At 35.3% G+C, this 13,184-nt stretch overlaps 1 protein-coding gene across 1 annotated transcript in view; it reads right to left on the bottom strand.

Annotated features, from left to right (window-relative positions):
• Positions 1-12,856, bottom strand: part of LOC124081418 (contactin-associated protein-like 3) — a gene marked incomplete at its 5' end in the record, with an annotated part of 48,426 nt that extends 35,570 nt beyond the window's left edge. Inside the window, 3 exons of the mRNA XM_046427612.2 lie at positions 2,548-2,675; positions 8,788-8,944; positions 12,659-12,856. Coding sequence (XP_046283568.1) covers positions 2,548-2,675; positions 8,788-8,944; positions 12,659-12,856 — 483 coding nt within the window. The remainder of the gene's footprint in view (positions 1-2,547; positions 2,676-8,787; positions 8,945-12,658) is intronic.
• Positions 12,857-13,184: the final 328 nt, after the last annotated feature.

The raw sequence follows: 13,184 nt of genomic DNA, 5'->3' as shown, positions 1-13,184 counted from the left end.
GCATGTCAGTAGGGTATGTGTGTGTGTGTGTGTGTGTGTGTGTTTAAATTCCTTGAGATTTTCTGTGAAAACAGTCATATAATACACACACACACACACACACACACACACACATATATATATATGTATGTATTTATGAGTAGAATTTTATTTATTTCAATCTGTGTATGTTTATTTATTTTATTACATAATTGCAGGCTTTGTCTTGTTCTCAATCTCAGGAGAAAAGAATTCAGTTTTTTTACTATTGATTACAATGCTAGCTTTGTTTTGTGTAGATATTCTTTCTTGAGCTAAAAAAGTTCTATTGCTATTTTGCTAAGCATTTTATTATAAATTATTATGCTGCATTAGTTATCATGATAATTCAAATTATCATTTAATCAATTCATTCAGAATAAAACCTTGACATGTGATTTTTATTATCTAAACTATTAGTCATAACATTCAGAAACACTAGGACTTTCTCCCAGAGCAATTCCTTGTATAGGCCCCATGGAGAACCTTGGGTCCCATAGGCTCCACAGGATTTCTCTGTCTTAGAGGTTAGCATGGCTACTGGGTCCTTGGTGGACCTCTGATTCAGGCAACATTGGAGAGTTCTGGGCAGAGGACTTACATGACAAGACTTCATTCACACTGGTGGCTGTGCTGAGAATAAGCCTGAGTGAGCAAAGACAGAGGCAGGCAGAACATTTCAAGAATGGAACAATAATCCAGGCCAGGTAGCAAAGGAAGTGGTGAGGTGTGGTCAGATTCTCAATCCATTCTTGAAGTTAGCAACAACAGGATTTGCTGATGCATCAGATGTGAGTAGTGATGAGAGTGTGAGAGGAAGAGAGAAGTTAAAAGTGACCAATGGTCTCAGTTTAAGGGGTGATGAGAAGAATGGAATTGCCACACACTGAATTGGGGAAAGTTGTAGAAATTATTTTCTTTCCCACCCCCTGATTTGTCAGGGTGAATCTGAAGCATCTATTAAGGCACAAGCAGAGGTTCATCATCCAGCCAGGTGGGCAAGCCTGAAGCTCAGTTATTGGGCTTGAGGTATAAAGTGGGGTTACTGAGTATTTAAAGCGAAGAGACTGATGGGAAGCGATCATTCTCATGCAGAGAAGGACAAGGTCAATGAGGGGAACAATGAACATCCCAACATGAGCCTATTGGTGAAATAAATACTGGAGGGAGGAGGGAAGGAGTAAAATGCAGACTTTGTGGCATGTTGGTGGCCTGGTAAGGAAAGTGAATTAAAAAGTGAATCATGATGGAGTCCAAAGTGGCTGGCCAGTCCATTAAGAGGAAAACTGAAAAATAATAATTGGGTTTAACAATATCAAGGTCACACTGGTGATCTGGAAGAGAGCAGTGTGTGGGGAGGGAAGGAGGACAAACCTTGATGGAGTTTATTTAGAAGAGACCATAAGGATGGAAATGAAGTTAGAACACATGTTTTTTGTTTTTCAGAAAGTTAAGATCATCAAAGTTCCTGGGTAACATTCAGAATTAATTAATACCTAATGGGATTAATTAATACTGTAGAATTCTGCCTATAATGGGCTCTGCCCTTTCATTTTCTCATTATCTTCTGGATTTTAGGCATATCAGCACTCATCAAAGTACTTGTACTTAGAACTTAGTAGGCATGTATAGGCTGAGCATACATAACCAAATAATCCAGGCTGAGCATACATAATCAAATAATCCAAAGTATGAAATGAATGAAAATCAGAAACTTTGAGTATTGACAGTACAAGTAGAAAATTTCTCCCTGACCTCATGTGGTAAGTTGCAGTCGAAATGCAGGTGAACTAAAAGTATTGTGTTAAATCAGTGCCATGTGCATAAGGTCATAAAAAGCATGAATGAATTTAGTGTTTAGACTTGGGTTTCATTTACAATATTTCTCATTATGCACATGCAAATATCCTCAAATCCCCCCCCCCAAAAAAAAATCAAAAACAAAAACAAAACCTGAAATCTAAAATTATTTTAGATTTTAGGTCCCAAGAATTTTAGATAAGGGATCTAAAAGGAATAAAAGTTTGCTGCCTTAAAATTAGTAGGTGGGATAAGGTATAGAAAGTGCTGTCAAGCACAGTGGCACATGTCTGTAATTGCAGAAGAATTGCAAATTTGAGGCCAGACTCAGCAATTCAGCGAGAATCTCAGCAACTTGAGACCCTGTCTCAAAATAAAAAGTAAAAAGGGCTGGGGACATGGCTCAGTGGTAAAGCACCCGTGGGTTCAGCCCCCAGTACTGGGAAAAAAAGAAAAGATAAAGTTTGTTAACCAAGTGACAAATTATTTCAGATGATTCCCTTAGTCTTTACATCCGTAGTGTTATTTAAATACAGCATAAAAGAGTCAGAACCCAAAAGTAATATAATTTCTCTTTTTTTTCCATTATAATTATTTTTCTTTTTTATAAGTTAATATATTCCTATGAAATACAGATTACTAAAACAGATAGTCTTTTCATAAACCCATGCAGTTAATTTCTCATAAAACATTACCATGCATTATTAGATCCCTCTGACTGCTACTTACTGTCCCCTCGGCAGAGCAGAGGCCCCAGGGTATAAGCTGCTTCAGAGTGTGGCCGGCCTGCATCTGTCATCATAACCTGAGTGACTGGCAGGTGCTCCTTATGGGAAAGGACTCCTGTGTCACTGGTCCTAGGAAATAAACACAACCATCTCAACTTTATTCTGAATAACATAAGAAATTATAGTTTTTTATTGCAGTTCAAGAAGTATTAAGCAAATTTGTAAATACATATAGCAGGGAAATCAAAATGCTTATCTTAACACTTAGAAGCATAAGCATATATCTGAGGACAGGAGGTCACTGTTCATGCACCTGACCACTAAGAAGGAAGTGCACAGACTCATATGTGGTCATGGGTGCAGGTGTGAGGTTGCATTCTTAAAGCAACTAAGTGGCTCAGGATTCTGTCCAATTCAACCACTGTATAGAATTTAAATACAGAACTTCTGCAAAGAAGAGCAATCCGCCTTCACAAACACAAACAATACAAAAGATACCTGAATGACAAGATTTAGAATTTAAATCCTCATCATTTTATTACAATAGTCTCCATTTATCTGTAGTTTCACTTTCTGCAAATTCAGTTACTCACGGTCTGCCTTGTCGAAATATATTATTTGTTTTGACTCTTTCAAGGGAGAGAACCACATTTATTTAATTTTTATTACAGCATATTGTTATAATTATTATTATTAATATCTTACTGTGTCTAATTTATAAATTAAACTTTATCAAATATATATATATTTTATATACATGAAAAAACCACATGTATGTATGTAAATAGTATACATACATCTAGCTGTACCTATACTGTGTTCATTACTATCTGTGGTTTCAGGGATCTATTGGGGTCTTCAAGATATGGTGGGGACTCTATAGTAAAGCTCTAAAAAATTCCTATTGTGGTTATTAGGTATTTTCCTACTTGTTGACTCCATAAATTTAAAAACAAAAAATCATACTGACTCAAAACCAAGATGAAGGTAGGATATAACACTCCTAAAATTAACAGGAGGGATAGAAAGTGCTTTGTCAACCTTTATCACCATCCACTCATACAACAAACACTTATTCAACATTTTCTATCTACCAGGCTTTGTGTGTTGGGTATATGGACATAAAAAACATTATCAGTGCCCCTAGGTATTCTAGTGAATATCATAAATGTAATGGCAACTATATTATTATTATGTAATGTAATAAGTGAGGAAACATTAATATCTATGTTTCCAATACAGAAAGGACTAGAAAAGGAGCCAGAGACCCTGGATTGTAAGCTGGCAATCAACAGCTTCCCCTCTGGGTAAAATAAGATTTTTCTATACTTTTTAAGCTGTTCATACTTTTTATTGCAGACTTTTCAATTATATTTGCATTTATAATTTATGGACAAAAAAGATTTTTGTCTAGTTTATCTTTCTGATGTCTCATATCTATGTAGAACTAGTAAGTCTTAATTCCTAACAGTTACAAAACTGTCACTTACTCTAGGATACATAATTTTTTTTTTTTGACATTTAACTTTTTATTTGGAGTAGTGTAGTGGTACTCATCACTTTTGAGTGAAATTTGAATAACACCAAATTATTATTTTAAGAAAAAAGAAATGTCCTTTCCATAATGATTGAAATGTTTCATTTCTTTTTTTTTATTTATTTTTTTATTGGTTGTTCAAAACTTTACAAAGCTCTTGACATATCATATTTCATACATAGGATACACAAATTGAAGCACAGAAAAATACCACTTTGGCATGTAAAAAAAAATCCAGGAATTTAACATGGTTCAACCTAATAGCTTTACAGGAATGAATCTGAATAATTTATTAATCATTCCAATTATATTTAGCTACCAAATATTCTTTTAAGATAGAAAAGTTAGAATTATTAAAACTTTTATTCTTTCTTAAAATTATTAATAAAGTAACTGGAAGTGCATATGGTGTTATGAAAAACAGAAGATGAATATCCTGAAATTAAAAAAAAAACAAAAACGGTTTTATTGAATCAATTCATTTCAAAGTATCAGACTAAATAAGTAAGTCCCTGTGGTTCCTGCTAAACAGAAGCACACAAGCAGATTATAACAAGCACATCAATGTCTGGTTTGTCATAAATCAGGCTGTCAGAAAGCTAGAAGGTACCACCACATTATTGGGGGAGTCAGTCTGGGAACTTATTACAACTCTAGGGATAACCTGGTAAATTAAATCCTGTGATTGCCATTTGAGAGGAAAAATGTGTATATTAGTTATTCATTGAGGATCCTTGAATACCGAGGAACCATTCAAAACTATGCTTTCCAATGTAAGAAAAACTACAACTTAATTCTGTCTTCAACATTAACAATGTACATACAGAATTCTGAAAATCCATAAGCAAGTAATAATGCTTGTAGTATATATTAGAACAGATTTTATAACAGTTTTATTGTTTGTAAAGTACTTTGGTAACTGCGGGAGTTTTTAACAATTATATTTAAAATTGTTCTCATTAGTACAGGGCATTCTCAACTGCTCATGTCTTATGCATGATACTAATTGTCATGGTCACGAGACTCCTTAAAACATTCAGTAAGATAATTTCCAAACCCTTTTGTTTTTGATTTCTAATTCTCTATAAATAATTCTTACCATTCACTGATTCAAAGGACTTATTTTTGGTGGTAAAATAGAACTTTGAGTATTTTGTGCTACTGAGAAAGCTACAGGGGGAAAATGGTAGGTCAAGTTTCATAATTCACAATTATTCCAGTGAAAGAGGGGTGGGAACCACATAATTATCATCCAGAATTACAATAATCTGGCAGCGTGGCCTCTCCGTTGACTTTCACTATTCCATCTGCGCATCACTGAAATAAAGCTTCATGTTTGGTGTGTCAGGTCTTCCCACCTGGTTTCCATCTTCACCATAGTCCTAGCTTCTTGTTCCCCACTGTTTATATAAAGTTTAGAGTCATGTTGAAAAAAATCATGAACAAATATTTGGCATTGGTTTGAAATTAAACCAAAAAAGCACTTGAGGGAGAGGTACCCAGTTTTATCATGCATGGCAATAGAATCTTATTTCCATTTATTTAGGTCTTCTTAAATTCTCATGATCAAGTTTATGCTATCTTTTCCATAAAAAACTTACATACTTTTTAAAAAATCTTTATTCCAAGTTGTCATTCCTTTTGTTGATTTTGCAAATAGTTTTTATAACATTTCTTATGGTATCATGTTCTTTATAGGAATCCAGTTATTCTAAGATTCAGCAGCTTTATTATACTCCCATTAGTTTTAATAATTTTCTTTGATTTTTGCAATCATATTGTTTATTGCTTGTAAAGAATCTTTTTTTTTTTTTTTTTTTTTTTTTGCGGTGCTGGGGATTGAACCCAGGGCCTTGTGCATGCAAGGCAAGCTTTCTACCAACTGAGCTATATCCCCAGCCCCCTGTAAATAATCTTTATTGAGTTGTTTCTAATCATTTGTTCTTTTGAATATGTATTTTTAATTTTTACTATTCACTTCTAGCCAAGTTGCATAGAGAAACTGTCCATATGGTACTAACTCTTGTAAAAATGTTTGATGTTTGTAATCAGTTTGCAAAACTATGCCATAAGTGTTAGATAAAATGATGCATCCTTTAATTTTATATGTATAACAAATCAAGTTATTAATTTGGTTTCAAAATAGTCTGTCTTCTAATTATTTTCCACCTGTTTTACCAATTACTAACAGATGTGCATTTCAACTTTTTCCTATTGGGTAATTTGTGAATTTCTTCTTGTAATTCTTAGAATTCTGAGTTATTTCTATTACAAGTGTACTAGTTTAGAACACTTGGTTCTTTCTGGTAAGATTGAAAAGTATGAACATCCTTGTTCAAAATTAGGGCTTTTTAAAAAAATCTTTATTTTGTTGATTTATTTTTATGTGGTGCTAAGGATCGAACCCAGTGCCTCACATGTGCGAGGCAAGTACTCTGCCTCTGAGCCACAACCCCAGCCCCCAAAATTAGAGTTATTAAATTTGCTTACTTTTGTGTATATTTTCCTAGTAATTTTTTTAATATTCAGTTTCATTATTTCTGCATGTACAGATAAGATATGCTTGCTTTTTATTCAATTTGACATATCTAGATTTAAATGGACACTTTCGTCACACTCCTTGTGCAAGACTATGATCTCACTCTGAATTTATTGTGTTGCTTTTTCTTTTTAAATCTCATTTGCTATCTTCTTTTTGATTAACTGAATTGCAAAATTGGGTTTTTTTTCTCCTTTCCTCCTTCTTTTTAGCATACCTGCCAACATCCCACCACTGAGCTACAACCCCAACCTCCCCAGTTTTTCCTTTCTTTCCTCTGCTGATTTGAATTTATTTGTTCTATATTTATTCTTTTAGAGATTACACCTAAAACTAATGCACACTGGGAGTAATTTAATGCTAATACCCCAAGTTCAAATTTCAATGATATTTTTACTTCTCAACATTCTTTTGGCTATTTTGTCAATTATGATCATCTTTGTTAATAGATTAGATGACTGCTTTCTCATGTTTTAATTTCATGTAGCTAGATGTGAAATGTAGCTATACATAAAATAGTTACATGTTCCTGGTGTCTGGTATTTATTTTGGGGCCTCTGAGTTTACAAATTTCTTTTCTCAATATTTCTTTTTGCATCCGAGACTTTCCCTTTAAAAGGTCATTTTCTTTCTTTTTGAAAGCTGTTCTTCAGAACTTCCTCCTGTGGGGTGTGCTGGCGGTAAACTTCTCAGTATCTTATTGCCTGAGAGGATCTTCATTTTTATCACTCATTTTTGAAAATAGCAGCTGAGCAAAAATTTCGAGATGGATAGTAATTTTATTTCCAATTATGAAGAGCTTGTTGTGCTCTACAATTCTTTCCTTTCAGAAGTCTTTCTTCCATATCTGCTTCATTCAACATTTTCTTTTTCTTTTTTCTTTTGACATTTTCTTTAAAGTTCTTCTATTTCACCATAGTATGTCTAGATATGGATTTGCTTTTATTTATCCTGCTTGGTATTTCAGTATTTTCTCTAGTCTGGAAATTTCTTACCTATTTGGAATATTGCCTCTTCCTAATTATGTCCCATCTTCTTTAGAAACTTCAGCCAGACATGCATTCTCTCTTCTCTGCAACCCTTTCAGGGTTCCCAATTTGTTTCTCTCTGTGCTACAAGCCACGTAATTTGGTTACATATATTAATCATTTCACTAGTCTTCAAATCACTTGTGTCCAATATTTGATCCAACAAGTCTTAAAATTTTCGATAAAAACAATAATTTCATTTCCAAACATTTGTTTGGTTCTTTTGTAAATAGCAATTATCTCTATTAATAGTATTTGATTGTTTTCTCAACTCCATTGCTTATTTTTCAATCTGCTCATACATTTATTTTACACTTCTAATTATACCCATTATCTGGGACATTTACATTTCCAATTCTCCCCTTTGCGGTTTCTCTACCCTCCCACTTTCTTTTGTGTTTTGTAAAACTGGAGTGTGAGCTTATACTTCAAGGCATTTTATCTGTCAGAACCCTGTGATTCCTGAAGGAAGGAGGAGGGCAGACCTGTAGTAAGAATATCTTGTAATTCTATGACAAGCTATTGGAGCTACCAACCTGTGGCCATGGTAACTTAATTTTGAAACCATCTTATATATTGCAATTAAAATTATGTATTGAATTAAAAATCTGTGTGAGGGTGTCTAGACATGAGTTTTCTATCTCATGTGCTAACTGGAAGATTTGTCCTTATTCACCTTTTCATTGGGTTTGAAGCCTTTTGAGACCTCTAACTGTAGGGAAAATTTAGAATTCCATATGTTCTTTTCATGGAGCCAGGGCCTTTTCTGATTTCCCCCATGTGGCCATTTAAGGATTTAGGGGATCAAAAAACAACTCAAGATCAGCCATGGAAAATCAATTTAACTTTAAGAAGGCTGATATTGTACTTCCATTTAATGTGAAACAATTTGGTATTTCCATTTTGTTTTATTAGAAAAATAAAACGGACATAATTATTCACAGATAAATGAAAAAAATCATTTTCATGTTTTAGGCCTTAGATGAATGACATCATACACATCAAAACTTATTCTTTAACTTCTTGGGAAATTCTTTATTCTCCCTATTGTAGTATCTTGTCTAATATCTGCCTAAGGTACACAGTTTAAGCAATTAAAAAATTACAGTTTGCACAGGGAAAGCATGTGGAAATCACCATTCATCCTGGTCAGCATCACAGTTGCAGTGATATTGAGAATCAATGCAGTTCCCCTCTAATCCACAAGTACACTTTTGAGCATCAGGCAGAGAACCTCCACAGTAAGTGTGTGTTTCATTGGTTCTTCCAACCCACCAGCTCACTGGGGTTCCATCTGAAAGACAAGTATGAGAAAGGTGACACCTACTTTGCCCCCCACTACCTGCCTCCCCATATCATTCCTTTATTCCCCCCTATGTTAAAAATAGACGATTTTAGAAGTGATCACATTTTTAACTCTACAAGAGGATAATTTTTAAAGGACTCCTGAATGTTTTAAAAATTAATATTGAGAATTATTACTATTTATACATTATTATTTTATACATTGAACCTAAAATCTGTTTGAGATACTAAACTGCCATGAAAGAATTTGTTATACAAAATATGGTTTCTTTTACTATTTTAATTAAAGTAACACTGATATTTCCTATTGTGTGTTAAAAATTCCTTAGGGACATACTAAATGGCTTGGCTCTTAATTTGGAAACTGTGGAGATTCACCTTCATGCTTGAGGTGAATTTGGGGTTCAGAACAACTCTGAGACAATTATATCTGAGTCCTCCAGCACCACTTGCTCAGAGCCACCATAACTCAGCCACGGAGTCGGAGGCCACCTCAACTCTAAGGGGGCTCATCTTGATGCTGAGTCCAGGTGAGGGTGAGAGTGAGGTGACTAGAAAGTGGGTGGTATGCAAGTGGGGAGGGGCACTTCCCCCTCCATAGAGAAGCAGGACCAGAGGGAAAATGGAAGTAACAGTAAATCAGTTGCAAAGACGCTTGTCATTTTCAACATGCTCTTTCAAACCCATCAGCTGTCACCACTGGTTCACTACTGAGAATCTGAAATGGGACCTCTGTTCTCCCTAACTCACAAGCAGCATGATGGCTCCCTGTTAGAGGAGCCCTCTGCTTCTGCTGACAACATCTTAGCTTGCAAACATACTAACTGCATTCATCATCACTCAGCCCTGAACCAGTGGTTGAGGCATGTGCAAAGAATCAGTATCAACCAGCCTTCTTCCTTTTTAGAAACTGTTGCAAACTTATCTCTAGGGAGCAGAACTTTTAACAGATATTTGATAGATGTGTTCAAAATTCCACTTTAAAAAACAATTATTCAACATTCATTCTTTCACAGATTAACAGCAAAAAACCCATATATATATATATATATATATATATATATATATATATATATATATATATATAAACAATTTTGTGTTTGTATTGGAGTTTATAATTTTATTCATAAATTAGGAACAAATGAATGTTTTTAAAAGTACAGAATGTCTTTGGCTCCATTCAAGATTTATTTGAGTGACCAAGAGAATTTGTATAGGGAATGATTTAAAAAGACATCAAAAGGAATCAGAGGCTGAAATGAAGAGGAATAAGTAAGGAATCAACGGACAAAGTATACTGTTCTACTTCCTCAAGTATTTTGGCCACAGGTACAATTGTCAGTTACCTTAGTATTCATTCACAATGTGGTAACTGAATACTTTCCCACAGCATCAACACTGTCACACTTCCTTTTTAGCCACCCATGATTGTATCCTTTGAAACTTTCTAATACAAAGACCTGGAAGATGCTAGAAGACAAAAAGTGTCTTTATAACACTGACATTCCCTATTTTGGCAGGGGAGGAGGAGGGATAGCGGGGATTAAACTCAGGGGCACCCAACCACTGAGCCACATCCCCAGCCCTATTTGGTATTGTATCTAGAGACAGGGTCTCGCTGAGTTGCTTAGTGCCTTGCTTTTGCTGAGGCTGGCTTTGAATTCCTGATCCTCCTTCCTTAGCCTCCTGAGCCATTTCCCACTGGCATGTGATACTGCACCAGGCTGACATTCCCTATTGTGTGTTAAAAATTGCTTAGAGATACATGTTTATTCTTTTTTTATTTCTTCTTTTCCCCCTATGACATGGCTTGGCTCTTTATTTGGAACTGAGAAGACTCACCTTCTTGGTGCCTAACCTTTCCTTCAAGGTAAGTTGCAAAATCAAACAACAAAAATACTACTAAACTATGGCCCATCTTGCTGTTCCCGAGTCTCTACTTGTGATTAATCGAGGTATTGGTTCCTAATACTTTCTGAGAATTTGTTTAATAAAAATTTCTGGAAATGAAATGGATCTGTATCTTGAATGCTATTTGCCCCTCTAACCTGATGCTATTTGCTCCCCCTATTGAAGTTTTTCTTGATCTTCTCACTCTGCAACATTCTAAGGAAGGCTTTAGTTGAAGGCTTTGGTTGGCATTACACCTTCTACACAAGGGCAACATCCATGTTCTGCATACCTATTTGCATTGATTGATGACACAAAGCCAATTAGTGTAATGATTTGAATGAACTGGGCTACACTAGCTGCCTATCTTATCTCTCTCTGGTTTAAAGCTTCTGAACATACATGGGTCTGTAACTGAATTTGTCTGAATTAAGTGTCTACTGAAAATTCTCCAGAGACAGCATGTAAGACATTCACAAATTTTGAGTATCTATAATGTATTCCTTTTATTTTCTTTAGAAAGGGTTTAATAAGTTTAAAATTCTTTTCTCTGTCTTTCTTTTGTCCTAAGCCCAATAAAACACTTATTTGTGTCACTCTTGTTGTTTGAAATACTTATATGGAAAGGCAACAATCAAATAAATATGTGCATATCACTAGAAACACACCACCCCTTCAGGTAGAAATTCTTTACTATCTAGGCAATTCTCCACTTCTGGAATAGGCCATATGATGGGAATACATGAGTTTTATTCCCAGACTCACTGGGTGATTTTTTTTTCTTATTGTTATTGGTTAACTAACAGTCAAAAAAAAAAAAAAAAAAAAAACACTACTTCATTTGCCTCATTTTCTCTGGTTAAATGGCCCAACTTTGATTGTTTTATGTCACTGATTTAATCTCTAGGAGCCGACTTTCTCATCCTTTTGGTAATATACAATCTTAGTTCAGTGATCTATATGGTAGCAACGGACTAACAATAAGTACTAGGCCTCCTAGCTCTAACTATAAATGCAATACACTACAAGAGCTGTGAATAAATAGTATTTATTTAACATGCTTTATAGATGCTGCACTACTAAGTCTTAGAGAGATGAGTGTCTTAGCTCTATAGATTCAGAACTATTAAAGAATAGTTCAGACCCACAGATGCTGAGTGACAGACTTGAAACATGACCTCAGAGAATTCTGCCTACCACTCCCCAGCATGCCTGATCAGAGAAGGCAGACCAGCCTCCAGAAAACCAAAGAAGTATCATGATGGCAGCAGGGTTGGACATATTCACAAATTGAATGGCTTCAAAGGGAGAAGATATAAAACCCATAACAGAATTTTCCAGTGTGGATTAAAAATAAATAATCAGCTATCAGCAGAATTACCTTGAGTCCTAAAAGAACTGTAAGACACCAACTCTTTTCTCTAATTAGCAATTATCCAAGATACTAGTTGCATTCAGTCTGAGAGATAATCTCATGGAATAATCACCTTCAAATAACTAAGCCATGCTGTTAGCAATCTTTTCTGAGATAAAACACAGTGAGGAAATGCTGCCCCTCATAATGTATGAACAAGGGCCTCATCAGAACATCTTTACTGCTCAGTTGCCCAAGTGAGCCTGGGAAGAGACTTCAGACCACTCAAGCTTTCAGCAAAGAAGAGCAACTACTGCCTTGGCTCTTTGTCCCCAGGGAAAAGCATCTTTGTACTTTCCAGGCTGTGACCTTGGTGCTGTGGATACAGGAGTCTCATGAATCTACACCTGCTTGCTGCAAGCTCCTGGGAACTAAAGTCTGCAATGGCTGATGACTTACCAAGGTGAGCTGAAAGCCTTGACTTCCTGCAGTGGAAAGCTAGCTCCTGTTGGCAGTGGTCCGCCTGGTCAATTAGGGCCTGGAGTTGGTCCATGCTGGCCATGTACTTGAAAATCACAGGCTGTGGGCTTTCTCCATGAGAGCTTTTGACTCTGGCCAGGTGGGAGCCATTGTGCTGCACTGAAGTCCATGCAGAGTCTTGTGGGCAGAAAGGGGTTGGGAGGGAGAAAGCAGAACTTGACTAGGCTGAAATACCTGAAATGAGTATGAACATCAGAGGCATCTCTTATCTGAATTAAGTTTTTTTTAATCATCAGATCTCTTTGAGATTAAGAACAGCATAATTGGAATTCTTAAGATATCAGTATTAAAATTTGAAGTTTTATTGAAATTTACATTACTGTGTATTTGCAGGAATTATCTTTGGTGAAATCTGTTTGACAATTTAGTCAACATTGCTAAAAGGTCCACTTGTGAATTTCTGTGATATAATACCACAAGTTATAAATATTTATCTTTTTAATTC

This window comes from Marmota monax, unplaced genomic scaffold (genome assembly GCF_021218885.2).
Source record: "Marmota monax isolate L192 unplaced genomic scaffold, Marmota_monax_Labrador192_F-V1.1 WCK01_AAM20220418_F8-fsc01492, whole genome shotgun sequence".
Classification (NCBI taxonomy): domain Eukaryota; kingdom Metazoa; phylum Chordata; class Mammalia; order Rodentia; family Sciuridae; genus Marmota; species Marmota monax.
The sequence above is the reverse complement of the archived record's forward strand: the minus strand, read 5'-3'. Positions and strand labels throughout refer to the sequence as shown.